Raw genomic sequence first — 20,436 nt, 5'->3', positions numbered from 1 at the left:
AATCTATCCTTGTGAGAAAGTCACTTTATCACTCATAACAGGGTTTTTTTGGCCATCTATGCCCTTGGGCAAAGCTATTCCACCCAAATGAACAAGGAGCACTTTCTATCAGTCTCTGTAGGCAGTTTCATTATTCAGCCAGTTCTGAAAACTGAATTATTTAATGCTACAGCTCCAGAAAGGCTTCTCCCAAGGAGAGGTGAGGGGGACATCAGGGAAAAGTGCAGTGTTGCACAGCAGACGTAGCACGCACATGCTGAAACTTATTCCTGAGCCCCATTGAAGTATTTGCTCATTAAAAACACACCATTACTAACAGTAGCAGCCTGGGCATTGGGCAGAAGGCATTACTGTTTTTAAAAGACTCCCCCATATCGTCGTGGAGCTCCAACTCATGTCTTTCCACCCGCTGCCCAGGTGCACGTGTCCGTGAGCCACTTCAAGGTCAAACTCTATCTGGACTGTAAGAAAATAGCAGAGAAACCCATCAGCACTGTTGGCAGCATCTCCACCGCTGGCTTCATCATGCTGGGAAAAGTGACAAGGACCAGAGGACCTAGGAGCGGGTCCGTGTCGGTGAGTCCCCCGTGGTGTGTGCTGTTGGAGAGAGAGGAGGCTTGAACGTGGAGCTGGCTGGGGTGGGCAGATGGAGAGGAGTGCCATCTCACATCATTTGCGCTCTGAATGCCTCCGAACGCTGCTGTGACGCATGACCGTGTCCTGATCCTGCTGATCTCTACAATTTTAATGAGCTTTCCTAGTGCGGTGCTTCTCCCCCTCACCTCCCACCTCTGTTTGAGCTCTGTGATCAGAGGCAGCAGCATGTCCCAGAGGTGCCTTCAGCTGGCTGCATTGTCTGGGGACCGGGGAAGCACATCGCCTGCACTAACAGGATGGTTTGGGAATTACTTCTCTAAAGGAAGGTTATGCACATCAGCCCCCACTGTGTGATATCAGGAAATGCCAGTGACTGCAGACAACGGGGCTGGATGCGCCTCAGTCTCCGGCGTATTTGGGCTTGCCTATTTGCATGAAAATTATAGGAAAATAATTGTCAGCATAGAGGCTTTTTGTCAACTTCTGCTTGAAAAAAAACCCAACCCAAACACTCCGTGCCAGCCTGCGGGTCTGTCCTTACTGCACTGCTGCAGAGAGCCCGTGCCCTACAAGGGAAGAAAATAAGGGAAGGTGTGGGCTCGGTGTCATGCCCCGTGACAGCCCAGTGCATGATCCGAAGGGCAAAAACACCCGCCTATGCCATCGCCTGGCAGTCTGTGGTCATACCTATCCCACAAAAGAGGAGTGCTAAGTATGTGCAGAATAAGGGGCAAGTTCATCACTCACAGTGTGCTAGTGGGACTGTAGAAAATCATTCACGACTTCTGTGAAGCTTTTGCTCCTTGGCTCTGCTTTTAGATCTAGGAGTCCAGGGGAAAACAGCACATGAGTTGATTTACAATTTCCCTTGCCTCAAAGCAGTGCAGTAAAAACAGTTTGTCCCATATGCCTCCCCAGCTGCAAAGAGAGAAGCAGAGGTCTGGGATATACCAGGGAAAAAACTGGACATTGAATTGCCTGTCAGATCGGGGTCAGCTGTGTAACAAACCAGGGGACACTGGTATTCAAGCAGTATTTGCTTATTTCCTAAATAAATTCTGTGGCAATCTGATCACAAGCCAGTGACCAACAAGGCAGGAATCTGTGCTTTCCTTGTCCCACCCAAATTCTCCCTGCCACCAGCTCAGTTAGACAGATCCAGCTATTGTCCCTACTCCCTCTGCCTGTCAAGCCCAGCAAAGCTTCATGTCATCCACAGCTCTGCTGCCCTTGAGAAGACAGAGTATCTCATTACTGCTTATCGTGGAACCTTATTTAATTTAAGATATCTTTAAATGCCGCTTGATCTACTGGGCTCATCCATATCTGTGTGCTGCATGTCACACTCCCTGGGCTGTACGGCTTGCTCGTTGTTAAATGGCTGGAGTGGAAGGAAAAAAAAAGAAAAGGATGAGAAATGGTGTCAAGGAAACAAGAAAAATCTCTGCCTCATTATTTTGGTTTGGCTTTGTGCAGTGTGTGCTCCTTTCTTAATCAAAATGGGAAGATGTGTTGGCTGTGAAGGATGTGGTGAGAGGGATGGGTTAGGGGATCGCATCTGTCCTGGGAAATGCTGCTCCAATGTTTACTTTATCTCCATGCCCCTAAGGGAAGCAAAGCAGTTTGCTTTCACTTTTTGGTGATGCTGAAGCCCAGTTACTTGAGAACCTTCTGTGCTGTTGCAGGACTGTGAGTAAACTGGACACTTGGCATTTGCTGGTGAAGCTGCTTTTTGACTTGTTCAGGAAGACATAGAGAGCCGAGGGCTTGTAAAACACTCGACGGCCAGGGGTACCTTTCATGTTGTGGCTTTTTTGGGGCACAATTATAGTTGGGACGACATGGAGGAGCCCTGCCAAATCATCACTGAAAATTACTTTTAGCACCTGAATATCATGAGGTTTGGTGATCAACCGTGTGTCTCAATGCTTCTTTCTTGTCAAACTGTCTTTGTTTGCCCAGTTCCAGCTGCAGTCTTTGCAGATCCTGTGCAGCAGTGTGGTGGCAGAGGAGGACAGATGCTGTGATCTCCCTGCACAGGTAAGGCAAGAGGGACCACTCTGCTAACTGGCATGAAGTTGGGGTGGGTGGGACAAGTCCATGGCACTGAAGTGACACCACAAATGATTCTGATAGACTCAAGAAGGAAAACTTTTATTTTTATCTCTTCTCTTGGGAATAACATCTGTGTGTTTCTTGGAGAAGTGAACAAAACTGCGTTTTCTTCAAAAGGAAAGAAAACTCCAAATCCCAGTGCAGTGTACATCCCTCCTGTCATGAACTCATCTGTGACAGCAGCCCCGACAGTCCTACAGCTTTGCTGCCACCTCAGCCCTGAGTCACAACACCCCCCTGCTCTGCTTTTCAAGTTTTCTTCTCAACACAGAAAATTGCTTTCTGGGGGGTATAAATACCTAGCAAGGAGAAAATTATCTTCCAGTATGTGTTATACAAATTTCAGGCAGGGCTGGTTCACATTGTTTTGTATAAACTTGTGGTTCGGCAGAAAAATAAATCACTTGGTTGTTCACAAAAATCTCTCAGTGGAGTAGAGAAAATTCCTGCTTTTCTCCAGCTGAATTTTGAAACACTGAAACTTGCCTGTGAGCCATCCCACTCTTGCTATGCATCTGCTCATGCCACTTTGGCTTGCTTTCGTTTCAGAGGGACGAGGAGACCTGCCCTACCTTAGCTCCTGCCTGCTCCTGTACTTCTGGCCACCCGGGCTTGCCAGGACCTCCAGGCCCCCCTGTAAGTTCACCCTTCTGTGTGTTCCTTGAAAGCAGTATATTGCATGCGCTGGCGTTGTTCAGGCATGCCAGGCATGAGGATAACACTCCTGGGGTTTTAGAATCATTTAGGTTGGAAAAGACCCTTGAGATCATCGAGTCCAGCCATTTACCTAACGCTACCAAGTCCATCGCTAAGCCATGGCCCTCAGCACCACATCTACATGTATTTTAAATCCCTCCTGGGATGGTGACTCCACCACCTCCCTGCGCAGCCCGTTCCAATGCCTGACAGCCCTTCGGGTGAAGAAACTTCTCCTGCTGTTCAATATAAACCTTCCCCTGGTGCAATGTGATGCCATTTCCTCTTGTTCTGTCTCAAGGAGCTTTGATGTCCTCCTGGTGCCAGGGCAAGGCTGAGAGGTGTCCTTGGGGTTTCAAACGCTGATGAAATGGGGAGATGGGGAGCTGGCAATGCAACAGCTGCAGCTGGGCACCGGCTGAGCAGTTCCTGGTGCCATGTTAATCCTCTTAGGAGAGGAGGATGGGTCACCCTTGTTGCCTGTAGAGATTTCATGGATCAGAGGCTTTGAAACTCTTGGTAAATGAAAAAAAAAAAATCACCACAAAACCTTCCTATCTGTTTTCTGTGTTAAGTGGGAGCCTTATAACTATATAGGTGGGTGGGTGGGCAGTGTAAGGAGAAAGGGGAGGCTGCAATTCCGCCTGTGCCCAAAGCTCTCTCTCTTTGCAGTTAATGTGACCTGAAAGAAAACCCTGAAGGAAATGGGTGGGAAGCAATAACAGTCATTAAGCACATTCAGGGATAAAGGGCAAATGCAATATCTTGTCCTATCCATTATGGGCACAGGACAGTCACCATGGGCTTAAACTGTAGGAGGAAATATTCCAGCTTTACACTAGGAAACAGCTATTAGAAAGTTTTCATTTTGGAAGTTTGGGGAAAACATTTTATTTGCATGAGGCAGCCAAAACCTGACAACCTGTCCACATCACCCCATTTCAACCACTCCAGGTGCTTTTCTCCGGGAAAATAACTTTAAAACCCCCTATTGGCCTCCTTGCTCAAGTCACAAGGTTTTAGATCAGCCCTTGCATTACCATGTTTAACTGTGAATTCAGTTCCATGCTTTGCAAGGAACAGTGCCTCGCTGCAGGGTAATTACGTGCTCGTTCTGGTGGAAGTTTAATTACATAGCACACTACACTATCACAGTTTGCTTCAATATCCTAAGTGCATAATTGCCAGCTTGCATTGCCCTGTGGTTTAAACATCTCTGCAGTACAACTCTTTAAAGAGCAAGACTCTTGAGCATTAGAGAAAATACGGTTTTGACACATAACCTTATCCTCACACCACTAAACCCTTGGTAATTTGTTGCAGTTACACGAGCACTCGTTGCTATTTTTAAAACTCTAGTTACCAAGAGTATGTCCCACCTTTTATTTATCATAGTCCTTAATGAATGTTTTTGATGAGGTCCGGCTGGAAAACACCTTTCCCAGAGCTCCCTACCTCTACTTCTTAATCCAAATCCACTGTATTTTTAGAATCAAGAATAGTAACTTTGAGATTAGGATGTCAGAAGTTCACGTGATGTTGGTTCATGCCAGAAGATTGGTTTCTGCTCTCCATCCAGCAGTTATGCAGGTGCAGAGCTAAGCCAGGTCTCCCCAGAGCTGGTTCTTGTCCCTGTTCTCACCGTGTGTCTGTTCTCCCACGATGGTATTATAAAAACCAACATAGTTACAAAGGGTTGAAGACACGACCACCTCTTCTTTTTCTCCTCAAGTGTGTTCCCATGTCCATGTGTGACCCCTTCTCCATTCGTTGTCTCAGCATGGATTTGCTGGGGAAGTTGGAGGGAGGAGGTTGAACAGGTTGAAAGTTCATCTCTCCCTGCTGATGGTGTGCAGCTTGCCAACTGTCTGTCACGGGGGGGCTGTGCTGCCTTCTCTCCTCCCCTGTTCCACATTTGCTGGATGACTTGATTAATTTTCTTCTTGCCTGCATTTCCTGCAAGCTCTCTGGGGCAGGAAACATCTTTCACTGTGCGCAGCAAAGTGCATCAACCTCTGTCCCCCAGGCTCCTGGTTATACTGCACTAAACATTATGATATTCATAACAGCAGCTTTGTGTCCTACTGGCAGGGCAGTCCTGGGAGGAGAGGACCACAGGGGGAGCAGGGGGAGCCAGGACCCAAGGTGAGTCCGGATACTGCCGCCGGCTTTGTTTGCTTCAGGCTGTGTGTGGAATGCTGGCTCCTCACTGCAGCTGGATGTGCTCATTCCTGCCTGAGCTGGATTCCATAGATTGGACACTGTCTCACTGCACCAAGCAGCACCCAAACAGAGAATCAGTGCATTGAGGAGGATGGGAACACTGACTTATTATTAACAAAATGCTCAGTTGGTCTTTGGAAATTGAGATGATGAGCCTGATTGCGCTGAATGCACGTGGTCAGCAATGTTCCGTGAAACCAGCCTTGCTGGAAAACTGTCAGTCTTTGTGCAGTGCTTGTTCTGCCTGCCAAGCCTCCGAATGAGACAGATGGGTACTGCTCTGGGGCAGAGCATGGTGAGGAGTAAAACAGCAAGAACCACACAAAGCCTTCAGGAGCAGCCCCAAAGTGAGCACAGGGAACGGCTGGGTCTGAATCCCTAAACCCTGGGGACTGGAGCAAGCCCCGGTGCAAGTGTTCACTGCCCCAGTGATCAACACAGGGCAGAGCCAGCCCAGCCCATTGGTCTCCTTCTTTGGGATAACATCTGGGAAAGCAGCATGGTTACAGGGGAAAGATTTTGGGGAAGGAATGAAATAGACGCAGATCTCAGCCACGAGTTAAAGAACATTTCCCTTGGCTTTCTGGCCACCTTGGACAGTGGGAATGAGCTGCTGCTTGAGAAGGCGAATTGTCCTTTGCAAAGCACCATCTGCAGCTTTGTTGTCTTCTCCCATGAAAGATGCACCAAAACCCTGGATGTCGAAGGCAAAGGCAGCTGAGGTTACTAGAGATCCCCTCACTGTCCTGACTTCATCTTGAATCGTGTAGACGGTTCATGCTGACCCAGGTCATGCAGTGCAGCCCATGTGGGGAGCAGGCATTAATTGCTTTCTCTCCTTATGTTTAATTTCATGTCTTTGGCTTTAGGGTGAACCAGGCCCTCCTGGACAAGTTGGGCCAGAGGGTCCTAGTGGCCAGCAAGGCTCTCCAGGTTCCCAAGGAATCACGGTTCAGGGTCCTGTGGTATGTGAACTTTTCCACTGCCTTTTCTGTCCTTGCTCTTGGCAGTTAGAACATGTCTCAGAAACGGGTGTCTCAGTGAAGCCCCCAAAATGTGATCTTTTTATTTACATCATCCTTACTAACAGCTGGACAGCTGCACTAGAGAGAGATGATGATGATTTTTTTATGCTGATAAGGCCCTGCACTTAGTCATTCTGGTAAAACACTGGTTTTGTCCAGGCTCTCCCTTTAATGAAATCAGCGCAGTGGAGTATTCAGGCACTTTGCTTTGCAATGATCATCACTGCTTGGCGAGGAGTGGAGGTGGAGGCTGCTGCGTGCATGCCCGGGTGGACAGAATCCCCACGCACATGCTGTGGCTGTAAACTACCCTGTAGCATTACAGAGAGCAACCTGGGACGTGGATGTGGAGCAGCAGGGTGCTGTTTGCCATAAAGGATGCTGCTGTGTGCCTAACTGTGTGCTTCTGGTTTAACCCAAGGGACCACCGGGAATTAAAGGGGAGAAAGGAGACACTGGAAGTCCTGGCATGCAGGTACTGGTAGACACCATTCTTTTTAATTGACTCTAAGGTTTGCCCATTTTTCCCAGTAACTACTTTAAGACTGAAAAGTCATAGAGTTGTTACTGTTGTCTGCCTGGAAACTGTGTTTCACTCTGGAGTGTCATCACTTTCCCAAGGGAAACTGAGTCAGTTGGTGCAAGAAAGATAGACCTATTTGGAAGCTAGGTATAATGTAATTAAAGGTGGGATGACAGTGGTTGCTCTGTTCAGTGAATAACTTTCTTCTTTTTCTTACGTCCCCTGTTGTGATATGAGTCAGGGTAATGATAATCAGACGCAAACTTTATTCACTCTGGAGTGTCATCACTTTCCCAAGGGAAACTGAGTCAGTTGGTGCAAGAAAGATAGACCTATTTGGAAGCTAGGTATAATGTAATTAAAGGTGGGATGACAGTGGTTGCTCTGTTCAGTGAATAACTTTCTTCTTTTTCTTACGTCCCCTGTTGTGATATGAGTCAGGGTAATGATAATCAGACGCAAACTTTACTGAGCATATTCCTGGTGTGCAGGGAGCTCCAGGCAAGGATGGTCTTCAAGGTGCCAAGGTAAAATACCTCACCTCTGTGTTTTCATGGATGGGTGCCTAAAATCCTGCAGTGAGTGTGCCAGTGGAGACCCAAAACACCCAGCTCTCCTAAAGCTCTCAGGGCATACGTGAATGGTCTTTTCACAGACCCAGAAGATAATGGGGAAAAAAAAATGGGGTCTTCTCAACTTTGGCCAAATTTGACCAGGTGTCACCCTTCTTGCTTGCTTGCCAGATGGTTTTTTTTGCCCATGCCCACCAAGCTCCTGTTAAAAGCAGCACATGGGAAAAACCACCTCACTGCTTACTAGGTCATTTTGATTCCTCTCCTTAATGAATGGATTTGGCTTTGCAGGGAGTGAGGGGACTAGAAGGCACAGCTGGGCCTCCAGGACCTCCTGGACCAAGGGTGAGTACTCACTGTGAGCGATGAGTATCAAAATCTTTTCCTCAGCAGAGGCTTGTGGTTTCTGCTCACTGTCACCCAGAGGTGTCAGGGCAAAACCCCTTCTCGGGGTACCACGGGGAGCACCTGGCATACTGCAGATGTCTGCTTTTCCCACCACTGCCTGTGTAAGAAGAGAAACCTTTGCTACTTCTGGTAAATTCTGGGGAGGCTTTGAACCAGCAGGGAGATGCTTCTTTTGCTATTTTTACTTTCCTGGTGCTACTGTCTTTCAACTGTTGGTTGAGTTTGAGGTATATGAACTTGTTAAGTTGAAATCAGCAGGAGCTGGAGGATGCAGGCAAGTGTGAAATGTTCCCCTCCCCATTCCAATATCTGCTTCCAGGGCTGTGTGTAGATGTATTTGTATTCTGTTGTTCCCAGGATAGCAGAACCTTAAGATATGATGGATTACATCCACCTACTAATTTGAAGGCACCACAACCCTTCCAGATTCTATGAAATAGGTATACTTCACTTTACATGGGAAACCAAACCAAATTTGATTTTGGATGGTGGGTGTTGGATCTGATAGTCACTGATGAATTATAAAGAATTTGGCAGTCCTGAATAGTGTAATATGGAGCTTGCTCACTGCTGCATTTGCATTAGACCCCACGGTAGTTGTGCTGAAGTTAGGTATTTATGGGAGCTCGTAACTTTGACTTGCTCATCCTGGGAAGATGTGGAGGCAGTGGGGCTAAACCTCAGCTTTCTAAAGATGAGCAAAGCACTGTGGCCTTCAGAGCAGGCTCTGAAAGCTGTTCTGGTGCTGCCTTGAAGACTTCTTTCATTTTCACTGATCAGAGGGTTGCTAATCTCTACTGAGTTTAAACATAATGGCTGTTAAATTATAAAAGAAAGTATTTCTACTGGTTGGCTTTGGTTCCTTTTATTCTTCTTCATGGTTCCAAAGGGCACATAAACTTCACAAAGAGGAGATGACCAAAGAAAGCACTTCCCACCCCCTAAGCTGCTGTTACTGTTGTGAAGTATCAGAGGCAAACACAGGTCTTTAAAGGGAAAAGAAAAATATAGCATGTTATTAGGAGGCTGAAGAAAGGGGTTATGCGCTAGGCTATGTCTAAATTTGAATATATAATGAGGGATCTAAAGCCTGTAGGGTAGAAAACACATGCGGTTTGTTGGCAAAACTCAGCTTTGCTGGCTTGACCATAATTGAGACAGTAATCGGAAATGATGTGAACATGACTCACACATGATATACTCTTAACATTGGACTCCTGGCTGGATGAGGTACTGACTTAAACCTCAAGGCTACAACGCCCTTGCTTCAGTCCTCTGAACTGGAGCTGCTGGTGCCCCTGGAGCTGTAGAGAGATGTCAGCCTTGAACAGAAAAACGAGAGATTTAGGCAGTAACTGGACTTTCATCTGTGTCTTGTAATGAATATCTGCAGGGTTTCCAAGGAGTGACAGGCTCCCGAGGCAGCAGTGGAGAGAAGGGACCGCCAGGTGATGTTGGGCCAACAGTAAGTGTCTGCTTTTGGGTCTCAAAGAAGGCCAAGACATGAAATAATTGAGTGGAAACAAGCTGTTCCCACAGCAGCTCTCCCTCAGACTCTAAGAAATAGTTTTAAATCACACTCATCCTTCTTAAGGAGACATCTGGATATGCAAAACCCAGGCTACTTAACTGCTGATAAAGCATTTAACAGAATCCACCTCTCTTTGCTCTCTGTAGATTCACAAGCTACACAAAATCAACATCCAAACAAGTTTCTGGTGTAAGATTCTAGAATAAAGTGTCAGTCCTGAGCTGGAGTAGCCAGCGTGGGGCTTGTAGGGGCAACCGCAAGGTCTAGACGTCACGGTTGTTTCTTCTTCTCGGGTGTTAAAAGCCACTTGCTATGTTGGGAAATCTGTTCTAAGGTTGTATCCAGGGAATTTCTGCATCCCTGTTGACAGTGCTTTATGCTCCTGCTCCAGATGCTGCTTTATTATTTTTTAAAAAGAAGCCAAAATATTCCTATGAGCTTGAAGTTCTTCTAGTCACTGTCATGAGATCAAGGAAACGATGAGAATGTGGGAAACAAACTTTGTGCTTCGTGTCCCACTAATGTAACCCACAGCCCCATTGATTTGCTTGTTTGTTTTCTTCTGCTCTTCCTTTCCCTCGACTTTGATTTTTCCTTTTTCTTTCCTCACAGGGGCTTCCGGGTCCAAAAGGAGAAAGAGGAGAGAAAGTGAGTTTTTCTGGTGCTAGGCAACAGTCACTGTATCGAGTGGATGTGGTAACCTGCTTTGCAAGCTATGCTTACAAACACAAACCAAACCTTTCTAGTGTTGATGAGTCCACGTACCTATAGCTTGTGGCCTTCCTCTTCACCCACACTGGCTATACTGGTGGGACATAAATGATCCTGCAGCAGTCAGGAGGTCCTTGGTACCAACTGTACTAATGAAGAAGAAATGGCAACTGAAAACCCATTCTTAGCTAAGAAGGAAAAACTGAAACCACTCGGTTTCGCTGAGTTGCACTTTTTAATGCATTGCACAAGAGGGGACTCATTTGCTATAATCCTCTGGCACGTCCCAGCACAGAGCCTTTGAGGTCAGGAGATCCATGTTGCCTTTGGAAGTTATTTTATTGTGAGAGGAAATTTTTCCCATCCTGACTTTTGGTTAAAAAGAAACCCTGTGACTTTCTATGAATCTGAGTCTCATTGCCAAGACTGACTTACGCGAATTAGGCTTCAGACAGGCGTGAGGTGCTTTTGTCTCAGGTTAATGCCTCAGCATTATAATTTTTAACAACATTCTCCTTACATTCCCTCCAGATTTTCCTTTTCTATATTCTTTTATTTTCCAGTGGAACTTTCCTTTTCCCCTCCCTTTGGTGTTGAGCTAAGCTTTTTTTAAAGCCTGGGTAATCTGGAAGTACGCAGTGTGTTAGTTATGAATTTTCACAGATAGAGTCAGTGTTTATTTTTAAGCAGCTTTTTGCATTTTTATCACTTTTCCCAACTTCACTAAAACTTTCTAAAGGACTCCTCCTAGATGATTTATTCAGAATACGGTAATGGTAAGAATCAATATTCATAAAAGATTTAGACAAAGATAGGATGTTGTAATATCTGATCACATTAAATGTTTTACATATCACAGAACATTCAGCTACAGACTTAGCATCTTTTTGGATAAAATTTGAGAGTGGAATTTACTCTCCTTTATTGGTAACCTCGGTAATTATTAAGATTCGTCCTGCGCTTTTTGATGTGCAGGAGAAAAGCAATTATTGATGTTTCCCAATTTCAATTTTATGGCTTCAGAGATTTGTGATAAATAAATAAAGCTGCATTTCACAGTAATTAATGTCTCTGAAGCTGACAAAAAGAATGGGCAGAAAGCTGTCATGCATGATGATATCGATCCTTTTAAAAATATATTAATACTTAAATTTTTGGTTTTAATAAAAAAAAATGTTTCACTTTAGGGAGAACCACAGTCCTTGGCCACAATTTACCAGCTCGTTAGCCAGGCTTGTGAGCGGATGATTCAAAGTGAGTATAACCAGCCCAGCTCCCGAGCGTGTTCATGACCCCAGCAGTGGTGAACAAAGCCAGACGGGAGACAGTATGAAACTGTAGTGGCCCAGGGAGCTCCTCCATCCTGTGCCGTGCTGAGCACCACACATAGCCCATGTCTCATCACAGGCTCTCAGTGCTACACTGGTGTTATTGGGTGACATTAGCACGGAGACCTGTGAAATACTTCTTTGGAAAACCCTTTGGCGCCTTGCACAGGCTCCTTTATTTCTTAAATGGAAAAGCTTGAAACTAATTAGAAATAAATTATTGTTCTGTGATTTGTGCTGATTCCTCTTGAGATTTTTGGTAAAGCTCCTGTGTTGTGATGCACGAAGAGAAGCAGTGGTTTGTCCAAGGTCAGGCAGCAAAGTCATGACTCAGCTGCCCATCTTCCTCTTCAGCTCTGGCTGTCTCAATTTGGACTGACGGCGTATCATTTTAAGTACCTTTTTTAGGCAACATCTTGTGCTTTTTGTCTCTTTTCTGAATCTCCTAGCCAAGGAAAGATTCATCTTCTGTCTTGCCTTCTCAGCTCATGTGTTGAAATTTGACTCATTCATTCATGAACACTCAAGGAAGCCAGTTCCTGTTTGGGAAGAAAGGTTAAAACCAGGAGAACCAGGACCGCCAGGTCCTCCAGGTCCCCCTGGGAGCAATGGAGAAAGAGGAGAAAATGGCATCCCTGGACAGCCAGGCAAAGATGGGTATCCTGGAGAAAGAGGTATGGACAGAAGCACAAGTCAGTAATGAGTGAATGGTGGGAATGTGTTTTGCTTGGATTCACAGACAACGTTTGTCAGTGGCTCGTGTAATTGTCAATCAAACTAAAATGAAAAACGTTGGTTTCAGCAGTGTCCTAACACCTCCTAAGTACTTAGAAACCTGCTGTTTAACTCCTTACTCCGGCACTATTCAGTCTTAGGAGCTAACTGCAGATTATAAAATATATAGAATATATTAAAAAATGACATTATAAAAATATAATTTAGGAGAAAAGGGAAGTAACAACTTGCACATGCTTCCAGCCTGTTGAGGGAGGAGATGGGAGAAGGCAGTTCTCACTGAAATATGATCTTAAGGACATGGCTGATCAAAATATTTTCATCTCAAAAATATGGAAAATGCTTTTTTTGTCAAAATGCACTTGTTTCTCTCAGATGTACTGGTTTTGCAAGCAATTTCATGAAAAAACAGAAATCCTGACTTACCAGCACCTGGTCAAAGAGACAGTTCAGCTTTGTGATTTGTCTGATGCATGTGAAGAGTGTGGAAGTGAACCTCACGCTCAGGCTGGTGCACTAACACCAGCACTATGAATTTCTCTGTGAAAAATATCCATTTTCACTCCTATCAGGTTGCAAATCCATGCTAGTTGGAGCCCTGATGGCCATGTGCAAATGGTTACTCTGGAAAAGAGAGTAGATGCCCAGACAGAATTTAAGGAAATGGATATTTCTCTGTGTTGCCAAGGATTGTGACTCCAGCATCTAAGAAGAGTCTGGTGGGAGCATTAATTCCGGGTGAAATTCCAAATGCGGTGAAGTGGCACTTATCTCTCACTTGTGATTAGGTGCCCCAGGGCCCAGAGGAGAAAAAGGGATGTCTGGAGATGGTGAGGAAGGGATCCAAGGACCCAGAGGCAGAACAGGTAGAGTGAATGCAACCTCTTTGCGTTGACCCAGTGGGGCCATCAGAGCTCACCAGCTTCCAGTTTCAAAGCCCCATTCAGCCTTAGGACCGCTGTGGTGGGGCAGACTGACCTTCCCACTGCAGCCCTGTTGGCAGCATCCTGGATGGTCCCGCTCTGCCAAGAGATTGCTCCAGGTAGCCTCCTCCTTCTGGTACCCATTCCAAGGTAATGATGTATTTTAAGGACCTGAGGCACATCCAGGGAGTTTTAGATTTGCTGCCTTTCTGCATGCAAGACCAGATGCTCAGGGAATAGTAAGTCTGAAAATTCAGCTCACAAAACACAAGGGTTTTGTGTAATCTGTTAGGATTTGGTGTACTCCTCCATCCTGATCCCTGTTCCTTGGAGTCAGTGGGAGGTTTGCCGCTGGTGTAGCAAACCAGGGACTATCAAGAGAGTGTGGTCAAACATATTCTTCTGTATTTACATTTTTATAGCTGAGATGTAAAGACACAAAAAAACCAACGACTATGGAATGGATCCTGGGGTTAATGTGATTTTCTGTATTGACACGTAGATGGACTTCGGATTCTTATAACCAGGATCCATTTTTAGCCAAGGTGGGCATCTTTAAGGTCAAGAATAAGCCCTATAGTTACTAGGATTCAGATGAAGTTTTCTAACTGGCAGGTTCTATTTTTCCACCAAAATGCAGAATAAAACCTCAGAAAATTAACCACCATGTAGGATGGAGGAAATCTGGAAGGTATATTACACTGATGCAGGTAAAGTTGATGTGCTACAGCTTACAGTGTTTCTCCTTCTTCAGGCCCACCAGGAGAAGTTGTTCTGGGGAAACCAGGTCCAAAGGGTTACCCTGGAAATGCTGGTCCTCAAGGTTTTCCTGGTATCAGAGGGCAGCCTGGGCAGTCTGGGTATCCAGGGGGTTGCGATATCTCTGGATGTTATGGGGCAGGTAGAAGAGGTAAGTCCTGACTATCTCAGTGAAAATGTTATGATTTTAGAACTGGCCTCTCTGGTTGCTTCCCTTAAGCTAGGCAGAGAACTCTGTTCATCCTTCAGGCACATCATTCCTTCAAGAACCTCTTCTGCAAAGAAATCAGGATGATTCACATGTAATTCATGTGGGTAAAATCCAGTTCAATTGACTGCTCCTCAGCCACCCTTCCTAGACTAACACAGAACGGCAGCAGTAGTTGAGCAGGTGGAGTGATTATGGGGATATCTTCAGCTCTTAATGTCCCTGGCAATATTTCCATGGTGGATAAAGAGGAACAATAACTCAGTTCCTACACATCCATTTCATGGAGGCTCAATTGTACAAAGTCCTGGGATATGAAGAAAATCACTGGCACTGAACAGAAGATTTACAAGGGGAAAGAATTAACTCTACACCATTCCTTCTCAGCACTTGACACTGATTTATTTTTTTGCTCAGTGGCCTCATCTCCTTTCCACACACAGATTTCATCCCCTGATGGCTGGTGTGGAGGCAGCTGAAGACATTGCTTTGCCCTGGAAGCCCCACACACAAGAGAAGCAGCAACCTGAACACTACGTGTTGCTTGTGGTTTTTTTTCTTCATGTCCCATCAGTTCTATATGGACAAGTCAACGAAAGCCTGAAGCCACCAAGCCAGCCTGCATTCGGATGAGTCGTCCCTCTCTGTTTTACAGCCCTGGGCAACTGCAGTGTTCAGACTCGCATTGCATGTCCCACAGCAAGACAAAGACACAGTCAGAGGTGCAGGCTGACAGACCTGTAAGAGGAAGGAATAATGTATTGAAACACTCAGAAATAACAGATAACTTTTTCCCATTTGTCTGCTTGTGTTTTATTTTTGTCACTGCTTGTTCTGGGTCCCCAGCACAGAAAAAAACCCAGCACCTCGTGCCCAAAGATGCAAATCCACTGGAGCAGAACGGCATTCTGTGTTGGTTGACAAGGTAACAAAGTCTAGCACCATTATGACTGTTTCTTCTTTTGGCAAAATGCTGCTGGCTTCCTTGCAGGGGTGTTATGTACACAAGCGCTGCAGACAGCATGATAACCTTCCCATGATGTGACAAACCCCGCTGTTTAGCCTCGATCTCTGGGGTTTGGTCACTGTCAAGCAAAGCCTTCGATCAGACAGAGCACAGTTGTGTACCAGGGGGAGCTGGAGATTAACCAGCTGGCCTTGTCCATCTCTCCCTCCTACAGTCTGAGAAGCTACTTTACATTTTATCACGTAGAATATTGAATAGCTCTGAGCCTGACTTTTATCTGTATGACATGGAGATAATTGTCACATTATACCCCTTTCCTTGCATAAGCCACAGTCTAATGTGTATCCACAACAAACCATACCCATGCTGATATAAATGTATCTCCTGCCTTGCAATAGCTACTTTAGGCTGTGCTTGGTTACACTGCTTGTAAACTGCCCCTGCTCCAGAAAAAAATGCTTCCGAACTGTGATTTAAAGCTGGAACAACACAATATTTCATTTTTTGCAAAAGCAGAACAAAGCAAAAGGTATCAGTACAGATTTTTCAAAGAATTTAAGAGGCAAAAAACCAGAGCATCACGTATATTCCTGTGTACTTGGCTTGGATGTGCAACTTCTGCAGCTACAAGGAGGCTGGGAGCTGGCTACTCATATGGCCATAGACAACCTTTGCAAACCTAACAGCAAATACACTTAGAAACTAGATTGTCACAAAAATACCAAAGAGAGAGAGGTCTATCTTAAGAAAATTATGTTGCTTAGACACAGAATCCAAATATTACTACTTCTTGTCATGGAAAAATTCTGTAGAATGAAATGTTGTTAAAGGAATATTTGAACATGTCGGATTTGTATGGGAGTCAGCCTACAACGAAAGTCACATACAAATACGATTGCTGCATTCTGTAAATATTTAAAGAAGTCCTGGCCTTAATGTATGTTCAATCTCTAGGCACTCCCAAGAATTAATGTTTTCAGTATGACATACATTCCCCTTGGGAAATGTAGGAAAATGCATAGAAATCCCCCTCTGATAGAAGTAACATTTCTGTTCACTTTGGAGCTTCCCAGTGTTGCCTTGACATATCAAATAGAAATCTTTCTAGCTTAGCCGAGGTGTTGCCACGGACAAAACGCCAGCCAGAAGACAAAGGAGAGGTCGGAGGAGCTGAAGTACACAGCACATTGGGAACGCAGTGTTGGGAAGAGATGTGTTCATTGGGATAGATGCCCTGAATACGTGTTGTGGAGTTGTAGAGCTTTCTGTTTATACAGGTCAAAGAGGTTTTGATCTGTGTTTTCCTTATTCTCTGTAAAATGAAGTCGTTCTGAAAACAAACCTATCGAACCTGCATTAAGTTGCACTGGAAATGGTTCTGCATTTAGCACCGGCTGTGACACCCCATAGCTGTGGGAACTGCAGATGAAAGGCAGCAGGCAGCAAGGTAGGGAGGTGAAAGGGACACCCTGCACAGCAGAACCTAAAGTTGTTCCCATGAAAACGCTCACAAGCTGGAGTGATGTGGAATCAGTTCAATGTGGAACATCTGCATTCACAGGTAATTCTGCTTCCTTTCTCATTTAAGTCAGTGCAGTCAAATTCCCAGTTCTGAACTTGCTATTCTGTCTGTTCAAATCTAGGAACTGCGGGTGATTTGACATAGAGCTCCTTTATCTTTCTCTATTGACTGTTTTTGAAAGTTGCCAACATCCTCTTACTGCTGCCTTGGGCTTTAATCTATTTGGTAGAATTTCAATTGACATTTGCTTTTGTCTGATTATTTCAGATACAACATGAAGGGTCAGACTTTATCAAAATTGGGTGCCAGAAGGGCTATTGATTAGAAGACAGACAACCTGCACTAACAACTTGTCTGTTTATGTTCCTTAGCTTTGTCCCATGAGTGGTTTTATTTACTTCAAATCGTGGATATTTACTCCACCTAATATCACAGAGCATACGGGCAAGTGCTTTGTAACCCTATTCCTTGAAGCCAAGGAGCATTTCTGTTGAGGGATTTTAGGCACTGAGAGTGTCCTATTCCAGCAAGGAACATGGGATTCCATTAAACAGCAAAAAGAAAAGATTTCAGGGGTTAGAAACACAGCAGCCCTAAAGGTGGAGGTGCAGGGAGGCTCGGGAGACCCTGCCCAACCCAAATTGCAGTTTCCTCCTCTGTCAGGGAGAAACTAGCCATTTTTTATTATTAATGTCCCATGCTCCTTCCTGAACACAACCTGTTGTTTTCCCTCTGTGCTGTTCTTTAGCATACTTTGTGCTTTTTTGGCCCAATTTATCACTTTCAATGCAAACTGTAGTGAAGAGTGCCATTCATTAATGGTGCAGTTAAAAAAAATCTCTTGCTGACCTTCCCTTAGTAGGAACTTTGTTCTCTAAGCTTTAATTGCTGCAAATAAAAGTTTGGATATTAGTTTTTCTGTATTTAAACCTGTTTTCTGGATATCCCTAAATTAACCTCAGTGCATAACTTTCCCATGTCCCTGTGAAATCCCACAAGTTTTTATCATTTTTTCACCTTTGCAGATTAATGCCTGTTTGCCTCCCCTTCTCTTCAGTCCTTATTGAAAGCCTTTGTCCTGATTTGCTCATTCTAATTACTCCCCTTAAATAATCTGTGTCACAGAGGCTTTCTTTCCCCACACGGTGTGTAGAGTGGCAGTGTGTCTTTAGAGTTTCTTAGATCTTTAGGGTTCCTATCCTCCAGTGCGATAAATTTGGATTTTTATCTCTGCTGTGGAGTTTGACCCACCTGGTGCAGCTGGATTCTGGCTGAGGACCTTCCAGAGGTAGATTTTTTTTTGCTATGAACACCATTTGAAGGTATTAAATCAGTCTCAGGGGTAAGAAACAAGAAGCCCAGAGGACTAAGCAGCAGCACTGCTAACAAGTGGCTCTGAAAAGGATTTCTGCAGAGCTCAGCAGCTTGGCTTGACCAGATTTAAAGGGCTGGAAACAAAAAAGGCGTCCTGGGTGGGGATGAGAGATCTGCAGCAGGGGAGAGCCCATAGGAGCTGTCAAGGCAGGTGAGGCTGCTACAGGGTGATTTTCCTTAGCACTCTATGTGAATTTTACACCTCACACATGCACCTTTCTGCCTGCCTGCCTCTACACAAATGTATTTCCTTGGGTCCAGTTTCTTGGTAAGTGTCTAAAGAGAAACTTATCCAAAAGGGAGGTGATAGAAGCTATGGGGATTAGCTCACTGGAGAAGGAGATGATCTGGTGGAAAACAGTGCTGGGAACAGCTGGAGAAATGGGGATTAAGCAGATCATCCTACCAGCCAGCTGCGGATAAAATACCCTGTGAGCCCTATGGCTGGGAAGGTGACCCAGCACTGGGGAACCAGAAGAAAGAGGATGTAGGGGAAAATGGAAAAATGGTGGTGACTGAGGCTGTTATGGTCAGGTTTCCGTGGCTTTGGTTCTTCCATTCATGGCCGGTGGAGCTGTACTGGTGGGAAAGTGTGACACACGGATGTGCGGGTATGGCCTCTCCTCCACAAGTGAAATGGAAAGGACCAGTGTCTGTATCTGCTTTCTGAGATGCCTTCGGGTTTATCAAGCTTGGTTTTTCACTCCCAGAAAGCCAGTTACTTTGCTCTGGGTCTCTTTCAAGGCAGTTTTAGAGCTCCTGCTGTATCCCAGTCTTGCTTCCTCACTCTTTTTATGATGTCAGCTTGTTCACTCAAGTCCTGGGAATCAGTCTGAGCTGGGAACATCGGAAATGTTAACAGCCTGGCTGCATACATTTTTCTGGAGTCTTTCATATGCTCTTCTGTTTGGAAGAGCAGAATTATTCATTATTCTACAGTTATTTTCTGGTTCATGTCCCACTTTTATTCCAGTTTCTGTTCATTGAATCCTATGGGGGATAGCATCCTCCTTAACACCCTCCAAGATGGAATAACCAGTCTAAGAAAGAGAGGTAGGTGCTGATTCCTATTTTCTCCCCTTAGATTTTACAAGGAGGCACATCAGAAGCAGAATGCAAGTCTTTATTTGAACTTTAAACTGGGGAACTATTAATGCTGCGTGAGAAGAAATGGAGTTGCCCCTGTATGAAAAGTGGTATGACGTTAGCAAAACAGAGGATGTCAGAGACCTGCATTATCCGAGCTTATCCCCAGATGCTGGAACTGGTTTCAGCTGTCACTTCTCATCTTGTCCTGCCAAACCCTGTGATCCCAAGGAGGTGCTAACTCTTCAGGGACACAAGCACATCCTTAGCACTCCCAATCACACCTGATAATTCTGATGTGCCCATGGAGCAGATGCATGTGGCTCTTCCCTCCTCCTGCGTGGCAGGGCCATTCTGCCAGGGGCTGTTTCATGTCCTTGCCAGGCTGCCCTGCTCTGTGGCTGTCACAGTGCCACACTCCCCTTCAGACGCTGCTGCTCTCGCTGTCTGCGCTGGCATTAACTTCTTGCAGAAAAGCTGAAGGTTTCAGAGGGGTCCTTTGCTGTGAACACGGCACAGCCTATGCCTTCCCCTTCTGAATTTCCCAATACGCCACCTTGAATATTTGGCTCTTAAACCTGTCCTTAAACCTTTATGGTTCTCCTGCTACCCCCAAATCATTCTTTTCTGCTAGGCAGGGGTCCAACTGCAGCTCGTGCTGTACAGCCACCCTCACCTCTGCAGGTCCTCACCCCGGTCTGTGCTGGCCATCGCTCCGCTGCTGCCCGAGCCCACGTGCTCTGGGAGATGGGAGCAGAGACTCGAGCTGCTGCTGTCTCTCTTGGATAGTGCATGTGGTTTTATCCCTAAAAATGTGCATGCACAGCCAAGCCTCCCACCTACTCTGTCACTGTTGGGGCCCATGGATTTGGGAGGAGGAGGAGGTTGCAGTGGGAGCTCTGAACAGCCATCATGGGCATTGCTGCAGCCTCCGATATGATGCCCCTGACCCAGCAATGACCAGGGTCAGAAATTTTCCCACCTTCATGGTTATTTTATCAGTGCGCTCAAAATGAGAAAAGGCCCTGGAATGGGTTCAGGCCACCTCTGTGATCCAGCCTGTCTGCAGCACAAACCATCCCCTCTGTGGCGTGCAGACTGCATCTGTGTTGGTACATTTATGCACTAGACCT

General features: G+C 45.5%; 1 protein-coding gene across 1 annotated transcript in view; it reads left to right on the top strand.

The window, feature by feature from the left end:
* The window catches only part of COL20A1 (collagen, type XX, alpha 1), a 44,999-nt gene extending 30,012 nt beyond the window's left edge, over positions 1-14,987 (top strand). Inside the window, exons 25-39 of the mRNA XM_010152960.1 lie at positions 418-576; positions 2,560-2,637; positions 3,262-3,348; positions 5,500-5,553; positions 6,501-6,596; positions 7,078-7,131; positions 7,653-7,706; positions 8,043-8,096; positions 9,553-9,624; positions 10,303-10,338; positions 11,589-11,655; positions 12,215-12,403; positions 13,253-13,330; positions 14,142-14,297; positions 14,929-14,987. Of these exons, the coding sequence (XP_010151262.1) occupies positions 418-576; positions 2,560-2,637; positions 3,262-3,348; positions 5,500-5,553; positions 6,501-6,596; positions 7,078-7,131; positions 7,653-7,706; positions 8,043-8,096; positions 9,553-9,624; positions 10,303-10,338; positions 11,589-11,655; positions 12,215-12,403; positions 13,253-13,330; positions 14,142-14,297; positions 14,929-14,987 (1,293 nt within the window). The remainder of the gene's footprint in view (positions 1-417; positions 577-2,559; positions 2,638-3,261; positions 3,349-5,499; positions 5,554-6,500; positions 6,597-7,077; positions 7,132-7,652; positions 7,707-8,042; positions 8,097-9,552; positions 9,625-10,302; positions 10,339-11,588; positions 11,656-12,214; positions 12,404-13,252; positions 13,331-14,141; positions 14,298-14,928) is intronic.
* Positions 14,988-20,436: the final 5,449 nt, after the last annotated feature.

Source organism: Eurypyga helias, unplaced genomic scaffold, assembly GCF_000690775.1.
Source record: "Eurypyga helias isolate BGI_N326 unplaced genomic scaffold, ASM69077v1 scaffold2086, whole genome shotgun sequence".
NCBI classification, from domain to species: domain Eukaryota; kingdom Metazoa; phylum Chordata; class Aves; order Eurypygiformes; family Eurypygidae; genus Eurypyga; species Eurypyga helias.
The sequence above is the reverse complement of the archived record's forward strand: the minus strand, read 5'-3'. Positions and strand labels throughout refer to the sequence as shown.